This window comes from Danio rerio, chromosome 10 (genome assembly GCF_052040795.2).
Source record: "Danio rerio strain M-AB ecotype USA chromosome 10, GRCz13ab, whole genome shotgun sequence".
NCBI classification, from domain to species: domain Eukaryota; kingdom Metazoa; phylum Chordata; class Actinopteri; order Cypriniformes; family Danionidae; genus Danio; species Danio rerio.
Genome location: NC_141030.1, coordinates 33409419 through 33432333, shown reverse-complemented (window position 1 = coordinate 33432333; position 22915 = coordinate 33409419). Strand labels below are relative to the sequence as shown.

At 35.7% G+C, this 22915-nt stretch overlaps 1 protein-coding gene across 7 annotated transcripts in view; it reads right to left on the bottom strand.

Moving 5' to 3' along the window:
- Positions 1 to 2210: 2210 nt before the first annotated feature.
- The window catches only part of dlg2 (discs, large homolog 2 (Drosophila)), a gene marked incomplete at its 5' end in the record, with an annotated part of 395575 nt that continues 374870 nt past the window's right edge, over positions 2211 to 22915 (bottom strand). For 5 of the 7 annotated variants that reach the window (NM_001443110.1, NM_001443109.1, NM_001443111.1 and 2 more), the window contains 7 exon segments: positions 2211 to 2358; positions 5499 to 5590; positions 5694 to 5803; positions 6179 to 6351; positions 8881 to 8982; positions 9086 to 9136; positions 19417 to 19516. In NM_001443110.1, the coding sequence (NP_001430039.1) occupies positions 2252 to 2358; positions 5499 to 5590; positions 5694 to 5803; positions 6179 to 6351; positions 8881 to 8982; positions 9086 to 9136; positions 19417 to 19516 (735 nt within the window). In that variant the 3' untranslated portion in view covers positions 2211 to 2251. 7 annotated transcript variants of the gene reach the window in all.

Sequence of the window (22915 nt, the reverse complement as noted above, 5' to 3'; positions counted from 1 at the left end):
CTTCACACAGTCCCATTTACTGTAAGCTTAACCAAAGCACACAGTCTGGGCCGAAAGGAGTCACGATTAGTTTACCATTCGAGCCTTCTGGCTTTTGAGTTGTTCGTTTATCACGTGACAGCATGTAAAGAGATGACTCAAACCTGAGAATTCGAGAAATGAACAGATCAAATCTTTTTCTGGCTTTAAATGCATATGATTGGCTTCTGTCTTTCACGTGATGAACGAACGACTCAAACCGAGGACTCGAGAGATGAACGAATCAACTCTTTTTCTGGCTCTAAATGCATATGATTGGCATCTGTCATTCACGTGATGAATGAACGAACGACTCAAACTGAGGACTCGAGAGATGAACAAATCAAATCTTTTTCTGGCTCTGACTGCTCAGAATTGGCTTCTATCTTTCACATGATGAAAGAATGACTCAAACATGATAGAGGACTTAAAAAAGGAACTAATCTTCTACTCCACCTGCACAAATGTGTGCATGCGCAAATGAACGAATCACTCCCTGAGAGGGATCATCATTCGCAAGTCATACAAAAAATTCCTTCAAAATGAACGAATCATTCAAGAACGACTCATCACTACCCACAAGCTAGCAAAATGAGTAAGAAACAGCAAGTTTGGAAGGTTTCTTTTATGAAAGAGAAAAGGCCCAGTTAAGCATTAATGAACTGCCAATGAATGGATCAGCAACCCATTTGTCAACAAATCAGGTGCATATCTGTGCAAGAAGATCAACTGCTGGAGATCGCAAATGACGTCGGCCTTTTTCACATATTGCGTTTTTTCTGAGCGTAAGTTTGTTATTTCCAATGCAGGCATGCGACTTGCGTACTTAGTTGAAAACCTCTCAAATATTGAGAATGCTGCAAGTCACGTGATAAGAAATGATGGATCAGCTTCATATGGTCAGTATGATATATATCCATGGAATATACACATTTCGGTAGACTAATTATCTCAGACAAACACAGATTTTCTCCATAAATAAAACTTGTGTGAGAGCTGCAGCTTGTCATCTTCTGAGAAAACAGTTGAGGGTTGCCCAGCAATCTACATACACTGTGTAACCCACCCCAAACAGGCAGCGGAAAAACTGTCAATCGTTGATCGGTCCACGGTGATAAAGAGATTGGGGACCACTGCTTTAGAGGGTGCTTGACGAAAGCTAACGAATCACATCAAATTCCTTCCTGCTATCCAGATTTTGAACAATGTCACACTCTAAACTCAAACAGCCAATTAAAGTTCTTTGAGTTCCAAGAACTTCTGAATTCTTGGTTGTTTTAGAATAAGCGAATTCTGGAATTGGACTGATTAGAGAGAGCGTGTTTTGTCCAGGGAAAACATGCACCGTTCATTCTCACCAACACAACAGCGACGACACAATATGACACAGCCGTACCAGTAAAACCTCATTTCCAAAATGATTTTTTTAGACAAAGTTATATATATATATTTCATCTTTATAAATATTTTCTGTGCTGTTGTGTCCTCTATCAATATAAATAGCAAAATATAGTGTCAGATTTCCTACAGCTACTTTATTCCCCTTTTCAGTTTATGCTAACTAAAGCATCACAAGATTGAATCCGTTAAAAATAATGTACAATTTTCGCTAAACTAAATGTTTGCAAACAAAATGGATGTCTGTACAAAATAATACAAATCCCCTCCCCCGAAAAATAACACAATCAATGTGTGTATTGTTAGCCACAGGAGTGCATAGATGCTGAGTTTGTGAAATGAGTCTGCGAGGTGTGTGGAAACCAACCGATTGGGTGACAAGTGAAGAAAGCTGATATAAACATTGATTTGTCTTTTCTTCTTGGGGGTTGAGGTGATGGTGGGTGGAAATGATCCATGATGATCTGACCTACTTCTTTGTCCTTCCGCTCGAAATCTCAACTGAAGGAGAATACTCAGCGTTAAATTGTGTTTCCTTTTTTTCCCTTAAAATGAAACTCTAACCGATAAATATACAAAACAAAAAGTCCACTTCTTGTAGAGACCAAAAATGCTTCTAACACTTTGTGGTGTACATTCAGGAACATTCATATTGAAAGTGAAAAAAGCAACGTAAAATAAATAAATAAACAAACAAACAAAAAAATCACTGTAAGAGTTAACAATAAACATTGCCATAATAATAATAATTTATATTATATTACAAATTATTCCTATGTTTTTTTTTCTTCTTCTTTTTTGCAGTCCAAGGTCCCTGCCAGAGTAAGGTGACTTTTTATAGTTTTTCTTTTGAGGGAATCCAGATGTAAGGTCCAGACTGTTCCTCTATCACCATCTTACACTGGTTATAAATGTCCTCTAGTGTGTCTCCTTGAACCAGCGCTAAGAGAGAAAAAGAGAGAAAAAGAGCTGACGTTAATAGGTTTTTATGCACTTTACGGAGCAACGCCTTCATCATTTTGCGCCACAAGAAGCACAAAACCCTGATGACAGTTTCATAATGATCGTTTCTGAACTTAATGGATCATTAGACACTTTATTGCTCATGGATTCTTCTGCGTAAACAGTAAGAATAGCCATTTTGCCCAGCAACCCAAAGAGTCTTTAACAAAGCAGAGAGAAACTATGCAGTCTGTTAATTTAAAAATAATAGTTCTTCTATTAAGCTGGGCTCACACCAAACATGATGAAAACACATGTAGTTACTTTTTCCACCACTTTGCTAATTTATAATAAGAAATTCATGTATAATGGGCAGCATAATGGCTCAGTGGTTTGCACTGTGGCCTTACTGCAAGAAGGTCACTGGTTTGAGTCCCTGGGCCAGTTGTCATTTCTGTGTTTGCATGTTCTCCCCGTGTTCGGGTGGGTTTGGATGAGGAACTGGATGAACTGAATTGGCCATAGTGTATGAGTGTGTGTGTGTGTGTGTGTGTGTGTGTGTGTGTGTGTGTGTGAGAGAGAGAGAGAGAGAGAGAGAGAGAGAATGTGAGAATGTATGGGTGTTTCCAAATACTGGGTTGTGGCTGGAAGGGCATCCACTAAACATATAAAACATACAGTTGAAGTCCGAATTCTTATCCCCCCTGAATTATTAGACCCCCTGTTTATTTTTTTCCCCAGTTTCTGTTTAATGGAGAATTTTTAAAAAACATTTCTAAACCTAATAGTTTTAATGACTAATTTCTTGTAATTGATTTATTTTATCTTCGCCATGATGACAGTACATCATATTTTACTAGATATTTTTCAAGACACTTCTATACAGTTTAAAGTGAGATTTAAAGTCTTAACTAGGTTAATTAGGTTAACTAGGCAGGTTAGGGTAATAAGGCAATTTAATGATGGTTTATTCTGTAGACAGTCGAAAAAAAATTGCTAAAAGGGGCTAATAATTTTGTCCTTAAAATGTTGATTAAAAATTAAAAACTGCTTTTATTCTAGCCAAAATAAAACAAATAAGACTTTCTCCAGAAGAAAAAATATTATTAGACATCCTGTGAAAATTACCCTGCTCTGTCAAACGTCATTTGGGAAATATTTAAAAAAGAAAAAAAAAGGGGGGCTAATAATTATGACTTCAACTGTATGCTGGAAAAGTTGCCATTCACTCCACTGTGGTGACCTCTGATAAATCAGGGACTAAGCTAAAAGTGAATGAATGAACGTAAGTATAATGTAACCCTGCTATTCATTCATTTTCTTAGTATATCCTCCCTACTTTTTTTCTTTCTGACTGTTAAGGTCTCAATATTATGTCTGTTACACCTTCTTCTTCAAACATTTGTTTCAATGATGTTATTTTGTCTTAAAATAATAAAAAAGTTGATCACAATAATTGAAAACAAGTGTATCATGTTGCTCATTCTAGTTTATTCTTTGCTTTATTTTACACCTAATGGGAATTCTCTGCTTGAGTAGAACTTGTGCGTATGATGTGATTAGGGCAGATTTCACACCCTTGCAGCAAAAACGTCATAACTAATTTAGTTCACTAACTTAGTTAAATAGTTATAAGCTATTTGGTTAGCGTTTCATTTTAATTTCACAAGTTTGCGGCAAAAACATCATGACTAATTTAGTTAACATAGTTAAACAGTTATTATCTATTCGTTTATCATTGTATTTTAATTCCACACGTTCGTGGCTACAACGTAATAACTAATATGGTTGGCTTAGTTAATTAGTCGTTTGTTATTCGGTTAGCATTTTATTTTAATTCCACACGTTTGCAGCAAAAACATCATAACTAATTTAGTTATGTAACATTGTTAAATATTTATAAGCTATTCGGTTAGCGTTTCATTTTAATTTTACACGTTCACAGCAAAAACATCATGACTAATTTAATTAACGAACATAGTTAAATAGTTATTAGCTATTCGGTTAGCATTTCATTTCAATTCCACACGTTCGTGGCTAAAACGTAATAACTAATTTGGTTAACTTAGTTAATTAGTTGTTTGCTCGGTTAGGATTTAATTTCAAGTCCACGCATTCGCAGCAAAAACATCATAACTAATTTAATTAACTAACTCAGTTATTAGTTATTAAGTTAGCATTTTATTTTAATTCCACACGTTCACGGCAAAAACATCTTAACTAATTTAGTGTACTAACTTAGTTAATTAGTTATTAGTTATTCGCTTAGCATTTCATTTTAATTTCACACGCTCAAGACAAAAACGTCATAACTAATTTAGTTTATTAATTTAGTTAATTAGTTATTAGTTATTTGCTTAGCATTTCATTATAATTTCACACATTTGCTGCAAAAACGTCATAACTGATTTAGTAACTTAGTTAATTGGTTATTCGGTTAGTGTTTCATTTTAATTCCACATGAGCGGGAAAAATGGCAAAACTAATTTGGTTAACAAACTTAGTTAAAAAGCTATTAGTTATTCGGTTAGTGTTTCATTTCAATTCCACACGTTGGCAGCAAAAACGTCACTTATTTTGACGTTCGCAAATTGAAATTTGCAAGTTTGCATTGACTTTATATGTAATTTATAATTCCCATTTGGCATACACTTCACCTATTCTGTGTCATTTGCGCCACCTGGTGGATTTTATTTGCAAAAATACTTCAATTCACTTTGGGTGTGAACCCAGCATTAGAGTATACAGCATTATTGTTAAAGCACCACACTTTTTAAATCTCCTCTGGAAGCTTTCTTGTGAATGTAGAGCAAGAGGACAAACAAAGTAGAAAGAAATACTATAGTCAGGTTTAAAATGTCCACAAACAAAGAGCAACTCTTTTTCCTATTCATCCATGCAGACTCATGGGGTCACGCTAATGCATTTTTCAAGAGAAAGCTGATGTGGTTCACTCAGGGGAACGCTTCTGCTCCGTGGCTCTGCTGTCAAATATGATGGATGTAACAGGCTGCAATGGTTGCCCTCTGTGGTAATGCATATGCAACAGACTATCATAATATGCAAATTAGGCAATTTTGGACAGCCTCTGAGCATAAAGCCTCCGCTTCGGGTCCTTTGGATGGATTGGGAACTGTTACCTGTGAAGTATTCGCCAAACTCCTGCTCCAGTTTCATGGCACGGTCGTATGTCTTTTTGGCCTGTTCCTCTGTCAACCTCTTATTCATTTCCCTGCAATGCACAGAAATTACAAGTGAAGCAATCCCTGAGGCTCAGTGCAGAGGAATTTGTATTATTTATTGAGTGTGTAGGTGGTATAGGGTGGTAAACTTACATTAAGGACTCAATGGATCTAGGCTTTATAAAGATGGCAATGGGGTAGAGTTGTGCTACTTGTAGTCGTTTTATGGCATTCCCAGACACGTCAAGTATGCAGTGCTTACCCTAGAAGAGCAAAAAAAAAAAAGGACTTGCTGAATAGTAGAGTATGTGGCCATTCACAAAAGCACACAAAAAAGAGTGTTGGCCTATGGGACTAAGTAAAAGAAGTTCAACAAATACTAGTCTTGTAAAAAATGTCCAACTGTTTACACAATAGGCCTCGAACTCAATTCCTGGAGGGGCCACAGCTCTGCTCAGATTTGCTCTAGCCCTATCAAACACAGCTGATACAAACAATCGAGGTGTTCAAAAGCGTCATGAACACCTTCATTAATTGGATGACCTGTGTTTGATCAGGGTTGGAGCAAAACTGCATAGAGCTGCGGCCCTCCACATTAGTAATGACAATGTTGTGGTTGTAAAACATCAGCTACTGACCCTCTCAGCCACGTATTTGACCGACTGGATGCTGGTTCCGTACAGATTGTCATTGTACTGTCCAGCCTCAATGAATTTGTGCTCTTGAATGTCTTTCTCCATCTGTTCTCGAGAGGCCATAAAGTGATAATCTCTCCCATCCACTTCATAATCCCGCTTTGGTCTGGTAGTATCTGTGATTGTTAAAATAAATCCAGGGCTTAATTTTATAAGATCGGGTACTCAGTGCTACAGCAAATACAATTGGGACATCATTAAGATTATTATTTGCATTAACATTCATGAGAAATGCCATAAGTTGACAGAAGGCAAATATACTTAATATCCAGATATACATTTCTAGCTGTTGAGGTGACTAAGAGACAGAACCACTGTAATGATCTAAGCAGAAGTACACATTGATTCTACTGCATGGATTAACTATATATCATAGGGATGCACGATATATCGCCGACCATATCTTTATCGGCCGATAAATGCAATTTTTAAGATTATCGTTATTGATCAAATGTCTAATTTAGTCCGATATCTTTAAGGTGATAAATTACCTAATTGTACAGACCTGCCTGCCTTGCGCATGCGTGGGCAGAACTTGTATAGACTTGTCCTGTGCACTATAATGGAGCTCTCCTCACATTGTTTATTCCTTCAAAGTCCGTCCTTTCATCATGTGGTATTGCTGTGCGTTAATAACCTAGTAAGTAACCATATTCCTTATCATTGTAGATATGTTTGATTGAGTGCCATTGTGTATTTTGCTTTAAATCACCTCAGGAAAAAAAATACATATGTAAACATAACAGCAGCAATGCACATGTGCTAAACAACTTGTTGGGTTGTTTGTAATCTAAAATGATTATTTGTTATTATCAACGCATTGCTTGCCATGTGTTGTTGATGTAAGATTGTATTCAGTTTGATCGGAAAATTCATAGATTATAACGAGCGAGTGTGAGAGCTGTTACCGCACACACTCACAAACACACACACTGATCTGACAGCCTTCACCGCAGCACGGGGAGAGGTGCGCCCTTAACTTGCCGCCACGGTTTGTCTTTAAATTATGCTCTGTGTTTGTCATTAAGTCATATGAGTGCTCAACGCTCAGGTTTGTATCAAAATCTGACTCCGGGGGCAAATTTGCGCCCTCACTGCGGTTTATAATAAACTTCTTATCTAGAATTTTTCCGGCAATAGACAGCGAGAACAAACACAGAAGCGTTGTCTGATTGATAAGCAGAAACCAAAAAGGATGAATATGTGCCGCATTTTCTAAAGTAATACTATTTTTATCTAGCTTTTCACTTGTACGGTGACTCTAAACTATCAAAACACCTCTAAAAAAGGCTTTTTCGGACATGACATACTTGTACACATGTACATCACTGTTACACATTTTATTCAAGAACATTTGAGCTGCTTATTTGTTAAGTCCCTTTTTGTTATTTAACCTATTATTTTTAAGCAACAGTCAAGTTGCATGTTAATTTGCTATGAAGAAAATTGTGAATATTGGTCTATATAATCACCTTGCAATTTTGAAATGATAGCTTTTTTGCTTAACAATAGACTATTCAGTTCATAAGAGCAGTTCAATCTTTTATGAAGCTTGCTGTTTAAAAATATAACATTTTGAAATATTTATAATTATCGGCCTATATATATCGGCTATCTGCCTCCAAGTCTGAAGAGTTATCGGTTATTGGTATCAGCCAAAAATCCATATCGGTGCATCCCTAATATATTACAAGGACTGATGCTACAACATTTTAATGCATCTACATCTTGTTCACTGCAGACTAACATTCTCACTTACCTTCTTGATCAGAACTGTTAGCCGCTTTTTTTGAATTATGAACATAAACAAAAATGGTTAAATAAAGAGTATGATCAACTGAAAATAACACATTAGAGTGTTAAAAATGGAAAACATGAAAGAGCTCTGTGACACTATTTTACCAAATCTTAAAATTGCGATTTTTATTGGCTTTACATGAAGAATTCCACAAACTGCCAATATTTTGGATTACACATACTGTTTATCACATGGCAACAAAGCTCTTTCCCCAAAACACCATAACTTAAAGGAAAGTTACAAAACAAGGGGAAATTGTTGATTACTTTCAAGGTTTGCTTGAATTTTTTTTTTTTTTTTGTTTACCCAGAAGACTAATATTAAATACTGAAAAGATCGCCAAGGCATCACATTACAGTGACCTAGATGAAGCTTATTAATCAGCACACCTTGAAGTAAGTGATTTCATAGATACAGCACGATGAAATGAGTTTTCAGAACTGAACAGCGAAAGTTATGAGCACCGGGGGACAGTAGGGAACACCACAAACTCTTACGGTCCGGCCACTCCACTTACCATTTCATTTTGATGAACCCCATCAGCACAGCTATCAGCACAAAGGCTTAAAAACCCCCAAGACTACTGGATATAATTACAAACTAGCTTGGAGCAAGGTTTTTCTAACACTCCAGTTGAAATTCATAACAGCACAGGTGAGAATACCACAGTACGCAGTTGCTCAGTTGGGCTCTTTTGAGATTTTGGTTGAGTCGGCCTCTAATGAAGGTTAATTTGTGCATTTAAAGATGAAAAATGAGTAACTGATGGAAGATCCATTCGGAGACTAGTTTATCTGATAATCTAACCACTTAGGGAGGAACCACATGATGTTTTAAAGGTACTTACGTGGCACACATGACCCAAACTTGTCAGGGAACTCAGAGATGAGGTCATCGTTGATTCGGTCCTTCATGGGCCCCAAGATTATAACTGGTCTGGCGTAATTAACTGTTCAAACGGATAATACAGACACAGAACATGCTCTCTGACTCAAATCAAATCTTTTTATGCTTCATACATAGAGCATGAGAGACAGTTGAGAGGCACTTACTCTCTTGTCTGATGACAGGCTCATATGAGAGTATCAGTTCCTCTTGACTCCCTGGAAACAGAACAGAGAAACATACTCAGTGGGGTGGGCAACTGTAATAGGACTCAGCTTGGTTTTTGCAGAGGACAGGTGATGGAGATGGCCACATTTGGTATGCCCTTCACCAAGGACTTCCAGAGCGCAGCTCGAGTGGATGTGTAAATGAGTTACTGAGTATGTAATGTCATTATGTACTTGTTGACAAGGACATTTGGCTTAAAAAAGAGAGAAATTTGAAAAAAAAAGAATGGCAAAATTGAGTTAGCGCTCATTTGGGAGATTAAAGGGATCGAGAGAAAGGCACTGTGATGATGACAGACAACAGAAGAGCAATTTAATCACGAATGAGACTGAAGTTTCAGACAGCGACAATACTAATTGAATTTAATAGTCCAATTATGGGAAAACAGGTCCAAAGTGACGCTAGTTCTGAGGTGGTCTGTGCACACAGGGACATGGAGAGCCAGAGGAGTTTATTTTTAGCCCAGGGACGAACTGAAGCAGGCTGCCGCAGGAACACAATACGGTTATTATCCATCGATTCAAACCCAGATAGGATCGAGAGTTATTCTGAGCCAGGGATTCATTACTCTCATTGGCAGTGGTAACATTAAACCACACAGAATGAATCATACATGAATCAGCTTCTGTGTAGTGTGCCACTCTCACCAAGGACAATTTGGATGCTGTAAAAATGTTAAAAGCCCTTTATTTGTTTTCCCACTGCCATAAACAGATTGGACTGTAATGTCCATTTAAAGCCTTAGAAACATGAAACGTATTTTGAAGCTTTATTCAACAAACTAATGAGATGCCTATAGAGGCAGAATATGAAGTCAGCAAAACAGATTTACAACACAAAGGCTGTTATAAAATGTAGGTAATCTAATTTTGCTGCTTAGAAAACACTGCATGCTAACATACAGATCCAAGATAACCCGCCAAGTAATTGTGTGTTTGATAGATGCCTAAACATGAATGTCTTGCCTAAAACAAGGCTCGATTTGGACTGTCAGTGGAAATCTAATTTACGTCTTACAATAATCCAAAAATAGACTCGTAATCAAATAGACAGACTTGAGCAGAGGTGCCCAAACTTGATCCTGGAGGGCCAGTGTCCTGCAAAGTTTAGTTCTAACCCCAATTAGACACATCTGAACAAGTTAATCAAGCTCCAAGTTTACTAGAAACTTTAGGACAGGTGTGTTGAAGGAAGTTGGAGTTAAACTAACGGCTCTCCAGGACCGAGTTTTGGCACCTCTGGACTAGACAGACTTTACATTCATTCCCGTATAAGACGTCTACTAAATTTTCACCAACAGCCCAAATAAGCTTTGTTTTAGTCAATATTTCTATTTTTAGATGTCACTTAGATGTCATTTCAACACAAAAATGGTTGCTGGGATTGGACTGGAATTAAACATGTTATTCCAATATAGATAGTAAGCAAAAAGATGGCTCACTTTGAAGAGAGCTTCTTTTTTATATATATTTTTCGATAATATACAGTAAGTATTATGTGCATTAAAGAGAAGCCAAATTTAGTTGGCAACATTTGTGAGGATTTTCAACAAGGTTATGTGGGCTTGATCAATTGTTAAAGCTTGTGGTGGAGACAGCTCATTTATCACTGGACAGTGACCTTTGCACTCTGACCATGGCAGGGAGCCAGTTGTTTATTCATGGACCTAAAAATTATGATTATTTACATCAGTGTAACCTTTAGATAAAACATTTAAAGTCTCTTATGCAATAGTGTGAACTAGTATCACAAAAAACTTTTAAATAACTTTTTTTTTGTTTGACTATAATTTACAATATGTGATTTATTACTGTTTTTGCGAAGCTGTACTTTCAGCAGCCATTATTCCAGAATTCAGCCACATGTTCCTTCAAATATTAATTCACCATTCTGGGGTGCGTTTCCCAAACAACAACGTAACTCACAGCTGAACTATCATAGTACGATGCATCATTTGGGAAAAGAACGATGTAGTGATGAGTGTTTCTGAAAACCTGTAGTTTCTCTGTCGCAGATACATTGTTTAAACCACGTTAGTTTTAGCTTAAAACGCCCATAATGATGCTTTAAACGGAGTGCAGTTACTACTTTTTTGAAGAAAAACCCTATTATTTTTTATATAATCATATATATATAAATATATATATTTTTTATATTATATTATTTTACACGTACACGCATTAAAAAAATTAATATTAGTTTTGGTACAAACATGCACTCGTTTTCCATATTAATTGAAATATGTATATAAAGGGCACATATAGGTGCCATGTTTCCTTTACAAATATTATTAAAAATATTCCATATTTTATTCTAAAACAGAAGACGTAAGAAATGAAGAAAAATCCTAATTTCATTAATTTTCAAAAAAATCCTTAATTTTATTATTATTAAGTAGGATCTTGTTTATTTCTTTATTTTATATATTGTAAAAGTCTACTTATACAATTGGACATATTCAAGCCACTGCAGAATTGTTCTAATTAACAGGTCCATGTCATACACAGCACAGACACATTTTTTTATTTATTTATAAATAACCTACTATAAATTAAAACCATTAAAGTATATATAATTTTGTTTCACCTATTGATTTTGTCATGCAGCCATGGCTGCATTCAAAATGGCATACTTGTTTTCAAAGAGCACTAAAGGAGCTCAAATGTCAATATGAAGATTACTAAAACCGAACTGTAAAAAAACACTTGGAAAGCAAATTACAGCTAAGAGAGATGACTTGTTTTTTTTAATGTTTTTTTTTTAATCATTCCAAGTTTAAATGTTTGAAAGTTCGAATGGAATAAGGCATATGGGGGATAACTGGAAATTATGGATCTATGTTTCTAAATACAGCTCCAGACGTGTAGTTGCAAGCGCAGAAGTTTGTGACGCATTTTATATATGTTCGTTGGAATTATAGATTTGGGAAATGCCAAATCAACAAACTTGTAACATTGGAACCTGCGAGTTGCCACCTTAGTTGGCTAATGATGGTTTTCGGAAACGCACCCCTGTTTAGGTGAATCCATCCTTGATGACTAAAAATAAAATAAAATTATTTAAAATAAAATAAAAATAAATAAATAAAATTTAATAAAATAAAAATAAATAAATAAAATTTAAATAAATAAAATAAAATAAATAAATGAATAAACATTAAATTAATAATAAAAAATAAAATATAAAATAAAAATAAATTAAGTGTAAATGAAATGTTGCAGAAATATAACTTGATATTAAAACTCGACTGTAAGCCCAAACTTGCCATGACTAACATAATTTTTCTTTCTGAAATTAAACAAACTGGAAATGATTCTTTCATGATTGTTTCTGACAGCACATATCATTTTTCATCAGTGCATTATCAAGCGAGTCCATTTCCAAAATAAATGAAATCAAAGCCACAAAACCCTGTTTACTGGCCAAGGGGGAAACAAACAAGTCATCTTTCATTATTTTCAAGAAGGCACTCTATGGCTGTCCAGAACATCATCATGCAATATGACAATTATATGGCAAAACCTAATCTGTTCACAGTGACAAGCTCATCCAGTGAACTCTGTATTCACTCTCAGTCTGGAAAGCTGCCACTCTCAAGATGACTACAAAACCTGACAGCTAACGTTTTAGAGAGGGACTGCGGTACTACATCTCCAGCTAAGTAGTACGTTCTAGTTTTCAAGAGTTTTTAAAGATAGTTATCAGAAGCTCGCTATAAACTTTAGACAGTCTAAGTTGGTTGTACAAGACAAAATTAGGATTGAGTTTCAAGCATAAAATAAAATTAGACACAGGAGATTAAGTTAGAGACGCGGCACACAGAAAGAGAGACAAAAAAATTCCAAGCTTTGTTTTCTGTGAACAACTTTGCATTCCACTCTCTATGGAGTGTATTTTGGCACAAATACATATTAATTCATTCAGAATAATGCTAAATGTTCTGTTGACTGATGTGGAGTCCCTCAAGTATGAATTTAAAATCAAATTTTAATAATTGTTTTGGCTAAATGTGCCTGGTGTGAACATAAAACAACATTGAGTCAAAAGCACAGGACAACATTGGGCACAGCACTTCAGAGACATCATAAAAGACAAAGACAAAAGACTAGAAAATAACCTAGATATTGATAAACAGAACTGTTTTCCGATTCAGTTTCAATCGTGTATTTGTTACTTTTGAAGTCTTTTATGTTCAATCTTTTTAACTCCCTGCTTTTTAACCCTCTACTGGTTAAAAGTTTGGAATAACAACATATTTTTATTGATTTATTAACGTCATTGTGCTCAAAAAAGCCTGCATTTTGAAGGATTGTGTGATGCTAAAGACATGAGGAAAATTTACATACATTTAAAAATATATTTAATTAGACAACACCTATTTTAAATGATCCCATTTAACAGTATTACAGTTTTTACTGTTTTGCATAATGTTTTTTTCATTAAGTTGAACATGTTCTACACATGTGCATGACACCACAGTTAAAAATAACATTTCTGTAATTTACACAGAAATGATAATATTTTCATTTTTAAAGAAATTGCAAGTTAGCATTTTTAAGCCCTCTTAACTTTCACCCCCACATTTTAACATGTGGATTGCTGTAGCAAAGTAATGCTTTACGACTCATTTTTGCAAATAAATAAATAACTGTCGCTCAGTAAAATCTATCATTAAAATAAAAACAAGTCACCAGATATGGAAACTAAAAATTTTAAGCTTTTAATTGATATATAGTTTGTAATGATTGCTTTGTTTAAAGTACAATACACTCTCAGAAAAAAGGTACACGGAGAAAAAAAACCCAATGTTCCTTAAGGAACAGTTTTGTACCTTTTAAAAGTTGTACCTTATATGGTACAGAAAAGACCTCTTATGATACTGTTCTGTACCTTTTATGGTACAACTGAAATGAAGGTACACAATTGTTCTTATATAAAAGTTACAAACATGTTGAGCGACTACATTACTACAATACCTATGAAAATAAATACTACTGGAAAGGCAAAGTGATTTATGAATAATTTACATATTAAAACAAGAACCTTCATTTAAAAGTGTATGTTTAAACAATAATTATTAAGTTCTATAATACAAAACAACTGATAAAACATAAAACTATAAGTACTATAAACTAAACATTTAAGGCATTTTAAATACATGTTTGGTAAGCATTTTTGACACTGTTGTGGCTCAGATTTGTACCTTTGACGAAGGTAAAATATTGTTTCTGCAGGTTTTATAAAGCAAAGTTACATTTTGTTTTCCCATAGTACAAATCATGTCCTTAAATGTACAAACTGCAATGTTACAAATTTTTGGTCCCACTTTATATTAAGTGGCCTAAACTAATATGTACTTACACAGGAATTAATAGTTTGTTACAGTGTACTTATTGTGTAAATACATGTATTTATTGAGTACTTATGCTTGATTAGATACCGGTATGTAACTACATCTGTAATTAACTTCTTTAATTACATTTGTAAATACACTGCTGACCATTCCCTACACCTTAACCCACCCTTAAACCTACCCACACCACCAAACCTGTCCATAACCCAACCCCTATCCCAACTCAAGAGCACCACAGGCGTTCTCAAATACATTATAAACACAGTAAGTACATTGTATTTATTTGTTGAAACAAGTACATAGTAGTTAAGGACACTTAATATAAAGTGGGACCAAATTTTTTTCTTTGTCTTAAGGTACAACTCTGTCCCATAAAAAGGTACTGCCCCAGTGAAAAGGGTTTGTACCTTCTTTGGTACAACAACCTACCATTTTTTTTTTTTCTGAGAGTGTATTATGGTTTAAACATGTAACCGTAGATGGTCCTGCAGGTTGTCAGCCGGCAGTAAAGGAGTTTTAATTTATTACTCTTCCTACATAAAAAAGAATAGTAAATATGTATTTAGAAGACTTAGACCTTTCCAGTAATACATAGGTTGTCGTGATTGCTATGTTTAAGGTTCAATATTATGCTTTAAACACTTAATCGTAAATGTTCCCACAGAATGTCAGGCGGGAGTAAATGTGTTTTAAGCAATTACCCTTCCTATGTAACAAAAAACAAAAATTAAATATGTATTGTGGAGACTTAAACATGTCAATGATATATAGTTTGTCATGATTAGATTAGGATTTATTTGCAGGAACGTGAGGTGACAGTTAGGGTGTACTCACTCATAGCTGTCCCAACTATGCCCAGCCATGTTTGACCCTTATTTCTCAGTTAATTTGACAAGTGTGAGTGCTCTGAATCGGGGCCAGGCACTGTTTAGTAGGCTGGCCATGTGCCAGAGCACAGTACAGTTGGGCTTTGTTGCGGTACATTTGTAGTGTGAGTGCATATCGCGAAACTGAAGACGCAACGTCACTTGTAAGCGACATATAGATATACATATAGATTTTTTTAATCATTTCTTCTTTTCAATGAATGAGAACTGTCATAGTTTATTAAAGATACAAAACCCCTGCTGTATGTCCCCTAACCTGATTTTACCAATTAGGACATGTGTAACATTTATGTTGAACCTTGAACAACATTTCAATCAGCCAATCAGAATTAAGGGATACAACTTATGATGAGAGTTTAGACTTATGGTTAAGTTTATGTACTTCTACATGAGTGTATCCAACTATTATTCCCCTCTGATTTAGGGAATAGATATGGATTACGTTATCAAACAAAAATGATGTTGCAGGATCAACATAGATGTTAATCCAGGATCGCATCATACTTGGCAAAGTCATGACATGCCTGTACGTCAGCTGCACCTTCAGCAAACCTCCCAATTCGTGCAGCTCGGTGATTTCATGAACATTTATGAGCGTCAAAAGTGGTGGATCTGTTCAGCAAAAGATTTTACTGTCTCACTGCATATCAAACGACTTCAAATAATACAAAACAATATCCTCCTGAGACCGCTACCATTGACTTGTGTTCTCTGTAGTGGATATTGTGTTTTCATGAATATTCTTTGAATTTTTTGAGCTAGTGTCAAGTCCTGTTGTACTATGCAGAGGACATCATGTGATACTGTATGTCAATTGACTGGCTGGCATGCTAAGAACCACTTCTTACACTGCATCCAAAATGGCCGGCATACAAACAAGCACATTTTATGGGAAGGAGAAATGCATGTAAATTCTTGCTTTTTAAATGTTTTTTTTTTACTATTATTGTTACATATATATATATATATATATATATATATATATATATATATATATATATATATATATATATATATATATATATATATATATATATTAGGGATGTAACGGTATCAGAATTTCACGGTACGGTAATACCTCGGTATGAATGTCACGGTACGGTATTTATTGAATCATTTACAGGAAAAAAAAAACTTTTGAAAATACTCCCAAAAAAGTGCCAAAAGTGTCAATGACATACAAATTAGCCATCTATCTGTTAGCTTTGAAACAGGAACTTCAATTTTAATAACAAAAAATTATTAAACCATGTAAAAAAATAAAGTTTCAATTTAGTATTGTTAAAAACTCATCACATTTAACATTTAATCACTCACTTAGATAGAGATGGGTTTAAAGGAAAATTATCATATAACTATAATCTGGTAAAAGCTGGTATCTCTGAGTATTTACAATGTCCCCTGCAACAGAAAAAAAACCTCTCATTTGGGACTGAGGATTCTGGGACAAGAGAGATATGACTTGGCCCATGTTGACAGCAGTGGGGTAACGTTGTGCATTGTCTTTCCCCCACTTGAGAGGACAAACCATGAGTGAGATAGAGATCTCTTTGCGGTACAAGTCAATGTCTGCATCAATCTGAACAGTGTGCTGTGTTTCTGCAGTCCCCATGACTGTTATTAGTCGTGTTCCCCAACTTGCAGGCACGTGCACACATAGGGCTCAACCTGTGCAGTGCACATGCCCTTTTTAGTCTTGGATAGAAAATGCCCTTCCAAAACGATCAAAAGTGCCCCCGCGACGCGACACAACCTCCGTCCAGTCCAGCCCTTCAGTAGGCGCGCGATAACACCTCTCTTGAGTATGCGCGCTCAACCCCCCCTCGGCGCTTTACAATACGCGCGCCACAACACAGCTGATCAGAACGCGCGCGACAGCACCGCTATTCAGCACGCGCGCGGCGACAACACCCGCTTTAGGTTCGATCATTTCCATCTTTTTTTCATCTCCGCTACTAGCAGCACACTCCATTTCCGCATTACTGGATCTGTAGCGACAACAGACCGCAAAGGATTATGGCCACGCCGGGGCTGATGGGAAATGAAGTTCCAGCTACCTCCCGTTCGCTTCATTCGCCTGAGCAAATTTTCTCAGAAGACCTAGTTTTACCGAGTCATGCGACTTCGGTAATATCGAAAAAATTTAATATTGCGGTATGACGGTATTTACAATACCGTTACATCCCTAATATATATATATATATATATATATATATATATATATTTGTTTATTAAACTGTCAGAAACAATACATTTAGCTTTCAAAGCTGTTAACTTGTTTGTGTTTCAAAATATCATCCTTTTTGAATGTCCACTATAGTTTGGCTCACTTTCAGACTAAACTGTTTCAGGAATTTCAATATAAAAGGAAAAAATGGCTTTGGTTTAGTTTTTGTTAAATTAATATTGGATTAATATTCCTTTACAGCCATATCCTGAACAGTTTTGGCAGTCGTTTCAAACTAAAATGGTCCTGTGGTCCACTACAGTGGACATGCTGTAAAATTAAAAATAAAAACACAATTATAAACTGTAAATTGTGGAATTCAAACCCAAAGGATGTAGGAAATCACAGAAAAAGGAAAAGAAAAAAGAAAAAAAATCTTTGGGTCTCAGGAGGATATAATTAAAGCAATGTTCATTGTACGGAGCGAGTGCGCTTCTTCTCTGTTAAACTAAACAGACGTATCATTGCTGACGTAAGCATGCTTAGGCTTGGAAGGCAAAAAATGTGAGTGTGGGTCAAGGGGGAACAATCGCGCCTGGGCATAGTTCAAGACAACTGTGTCTAGTGTGAGTACAACCTTAAAGGGTTAAATTCACATATATAGACAAATGCATATACAGTTGAATCAGAATTATTAGACCCCGTGTTTATTTATTTCCCAAATTCCATTTAACAGAGAGAAGATTTTTTCAACACATTTCTAAACAAAATAGTTTTAATAACTCATCTCTAATAACTGATTTATTTTATCTGTGCCATGATGACAGTAAATAATATTTGACTAGATATTTTCTAAAACACTTCTGTACAGCGTAATGTGACATTTAAAGGCTTAACTAGGTTAATTAGGTTAACTAGGCAGGTGAGGGTAATCAGGCAAGTTATTGTATAATGGCGTTTGAAAAAATAGCTTAAAGGGGCTAATTATTTTGTCCTTAAAATAGTGTTTAAAAAAATTAAAGCTGCTTTTATTCTAACTGAAATAAAACAAATAAGACTTTCTACAGAAGAAATAAATATTATTGGACATACTATGAAAAATTTCTTGTTCTGTTAAACATAATTTGGGAAATATTTAAAAAAGAAAAGAAAATTCAAAGGGGGGCTAATAATTCTGACTCTCATGCATGCAGCAAGATTTGATTTATTTGAATCTTTAAACCACTGGCGCACATGCCAATTTTGCCATCTGCGCAAAACTAAACATCATAAAAAGTGCAACACAAGAACAATCTCAAACAAACAAACTAAACAAACATTTGACAAACTATTCCCACACAATGTTATGTATGTTCATGCAACATTTGATCCAAGCTAAGGATGACAGGAATCCCTAAAACACTGGGAACCAGTGGACCGACACACATTAGTATTCTGACATGCAAACAGGCCTGTAGTTGACGCGACAGAAAAGAAACTAAACAAAAAAAAAATAACAAACAACAGATCTGAACTCAAATGTGCGCTTGGGAAAGGGGTATTGGGTCCATTCCTTAACACACTTACTCAGTGTCTTTGCTCCGTACCCGTCCTCCCCTATTCCAGAGATGTCCTACACCACACAGCCGATCAGGGGGGCGAAGAAAGAAAGAGAATGAAAGAGGACGGGAGACAGAAAGACAGAGCAAAAGAGAGAGAGACAGAGAGAGAGACAGTAAGGTTGTTGGTGGGATGAGAAGAAGGAGGGCAAGGGCTTCCTGGAGCTACCTAAACACACCTAAACCTTTCCCCCACCCCGAAGATGTGTGTGTGGTGTCATGTACACCTACGTGTCAGGGTGCATGTGCAATTCTGGCTACTTACGTTCCGAGTCACTGCCGTCTTGCTCATCGGCGTCCTTGTTCTTGTAGAAAGGGAACTTGCGTGAAAAGATGAAGTTCTTTCTACGTTTTTCACTGAATGACTGTGCGGAAAGAGAGCATGGTGCAAACAGGGGGCTCTAAACGCTGTCACAATCATGCTGACAAAAACAACACAACGGCCGGTGCTGGACATCAGGGACAGCAGGCAAACATCCAAGTGGAGTGTTTCGTTTGCACTGGCTGGTTGCTTAATAATTGAATTTACTCAATCATTTTCATTCACTCATTCATTCGCTCATTTTTCTGTACTAATTATGTTATTTTTTTGGCGTGAGCTGAAAGCACTTGGATGATCCTGAATCGTGGTCTTTTGTGCCGTGTCTGTCTGTCCATGACGTCCCAGCACCTGAGCTGTTTTCAGACAGCTCGAATGTATTCAAATTAAAACATGACCAACAGGAATGAACATAGAAGGGAGGTAAACAATGACGGCCAACTGAAGCTGGTTTAGTGCCATGCAAAGGCAAATGGGGAAATACTAACTCATATTTTACTAAAAAACAAGCATGCAGGACAGTCCTGGCTGGGTGACATGCTGAGCGAAGGGGCGATATCTGTAGTACTTATGTGTATTATTATGATATCAGGGGTTAGAATGGATATATAATGCAAAGAAAAATAAACTAAGTAACACAAACGTGCATAAATGGGATTTTCTAGCTAATTTGTTCAACCGAAGCTCAATGTGCTGATCAATTATGATCTATATTGCATTGAAGAAACCTGTCAACAAAATGTCCAGATCATATTTCACCCCAAAAGTAATTATTTTATTTAATTAGTTATGAGTAAAGGTCTTTTGTTTAAGGGTTCATTATTATTACCAGATCTTTTTTGAGGAAAATAGCTAATAAGAGCATCTTCCAAAGTGCTGTAACCTGCATCTTATAGTATATATCTTCTAAGATTAACCTGTCACGATATCTATTTTTGTTGTACAATATATTACACCAAAATATATTGCGATAAACAATATTATTGACAGTTAAAGACATTTTATGCCAATCGTTATATAATGGCACACTGTAAAACCCAACAGTCGACTTTATCAAATCAAATGAGTGTAGTTGACTCAAAATGTACTGAAAGTTAATTCTACTCATTTAAAAAGAGTTTTGAACTCAGTGTTGAAGGTAATGAGTTATTTCAACACCTTATTACTTCAACTTAAATGAGTTCACAGTACTCATTAGTTTTTTTTAACTTAAATGTTTTGTAGCAATTGGTTTCCTTAAGTGAAGTTTATTCATAAACTAATTTCGAGAGAATCACATGCTTATGATTTATCATGGCCGGTCTCGCATTTGATAATCAATATCTTCCAATCATACGAGCCCTAAGCTACTATAAATAACCACAGTTTTCAGTTCACTTTATCTTCGTTTGGAAGAAACCCACCTCCTCCCCTTTTCTCCTTCTTTACCTTTGACTGGGCGACACGGCGGCCCAGAAGTTAGCACTGTGAGCCCCACAGCAAGAACACTGCCGGCCCTGGTTCCATAGGGCCGGTGGGTGTTTCTGTGAGGAGTTTGAATGTTCTCCCGTATTCGCATGGGTTTTCCCCGGGTTCTCCGGTTTCCTCCCACCATCCAAAGACATTCAACATACATAACAACCAAGCATTTATCTAACTCCTCGTGTTCCCTTAGCTACCGCAGCAGGAGAGTTCTGAGATCCACCGAGCTCAGGCTCCCCTCTCGGGAGGAAGCCCCGGGCTTGAGGAGTCCTTGGGCTCGGGGCTTTCTCCTGGGACAGCATACCAAACAAGCTTTTATAAATCATCAGCTAAGTGTGAACTCTTGAAATAGTTTGAGCTGCCTCAACTCAGATTGCTTCATTTACTCAAATGGATTAGGCTCACAGAACTCATTAGGATTAGTTTTTGAACTTAAATGGTTTGTTGAAATTGGTTTCCTCAAATGGTTTAAGTTACCTTAACTTATTGGGTTTTACAGTGCTGAATGACAATACAATATCATCATGATGCAAGTACACTTCCTAACACTTCATATTTTATTCTTAAGAATATTACATTTAATTATAGTCATTTTAACAATTTAAGAGTTAAGCATTGGAATCAGAATGTGAAAACGCATATCCTAAAAAAATAATAATGTTAACAAAAAAAAAGTGCAAGGTAAAAATAACAGAGGCTGCGGTATCTGCTACCAGATCCATCTGTCTTGTGCGATAAGTCCATATATTGATTATTGTGACAGGCTTATTAAAGGCCCTAAAAAGGATATGTGCTGCTTAAAATAAGTTTACTTGGCAACGCTCTGTCAATGATGGTTTAATTAATATTACAGACCACATTTTAACAGGGCTTTGGTCATCACAAAGCAATTTCAGGTGTGAGCAGTGTTACAATGCAAACATAATGATGAAAATGTGCTGCGCATAAAATTTCTCAATAACAAAATAAACAAGTAAAAGAACAGCGATGAGAAAATCAATTTCAAAAGTATCTGATAACAGCAAAAATGCATGCACAAATTTATAGTATTAAACCATGAAAGGCTGCCATGGTGTTGCTTTCAGTTAGAATTTGAGGGTTTGTTCAACAAAAAAAAAAAAAAAAACTGTCATAATTTACTCACCCCTCACTTAACACTAACCCGATTGACTTTCTTTCTTCTCATTGAACACAAAATAAGTCATTTTAAAACATGTTGGAAACCTGTTACCTTTGAATTCCATAACATTTGTTTTTCCTATGCAAGTACTTGGTTACTAGTTTCCAACATTTTTCAAAGTAACTTCGTTTGTGTTTAACAGAAAAAAATAAACTCATAAAGCTACCACTTGAGGGGGAGTACATTAACACTTTTTAGCCGAATTATCCCATCAAACTTTAATTTCTATTGATTATTGTCAGATGTTTTATTCATATATACCAGATACTGATGGACTGAACTGAGAAACTTATATGTTTGATGACTAAACTATTATTTTAATAATTACATTTAATCAATCTGATTTGTTTAAATGCACCAAAATACACTGCCTATATTCACTGAGAAATTAAAAAAAATATTGATTTTCAAAATGGGGTATACTCAGTTATGCTGAGCACTGTAAACACCTAACAAATATTTCTGCAAAATTGTCGCTGAACAAATTAAGATTATTAATGTTCAACTTAATTTGTTTAAATTCAGCCAAAACAAATTGTTTACAACCACTTAACATAAAAAATATGAGTAAACCCAAGGAATCATCTTTGAATAATTTTTTTCCGTGTAGAACTGCAAAGCCTCACCCACTTATTACTTAACTGCCATGGACCAATGATAGTTCCAAGGTGTTTAGCAGACAGCCTGAAATGAACTTAAACCAACTAATATAACTGCTCATTTTTTTTTTCTTTTCATATTATTGAAGATATATCATGATGTCTATTACGCTTTTTTTCACGCGGCCGCCATTTTAAAACACGA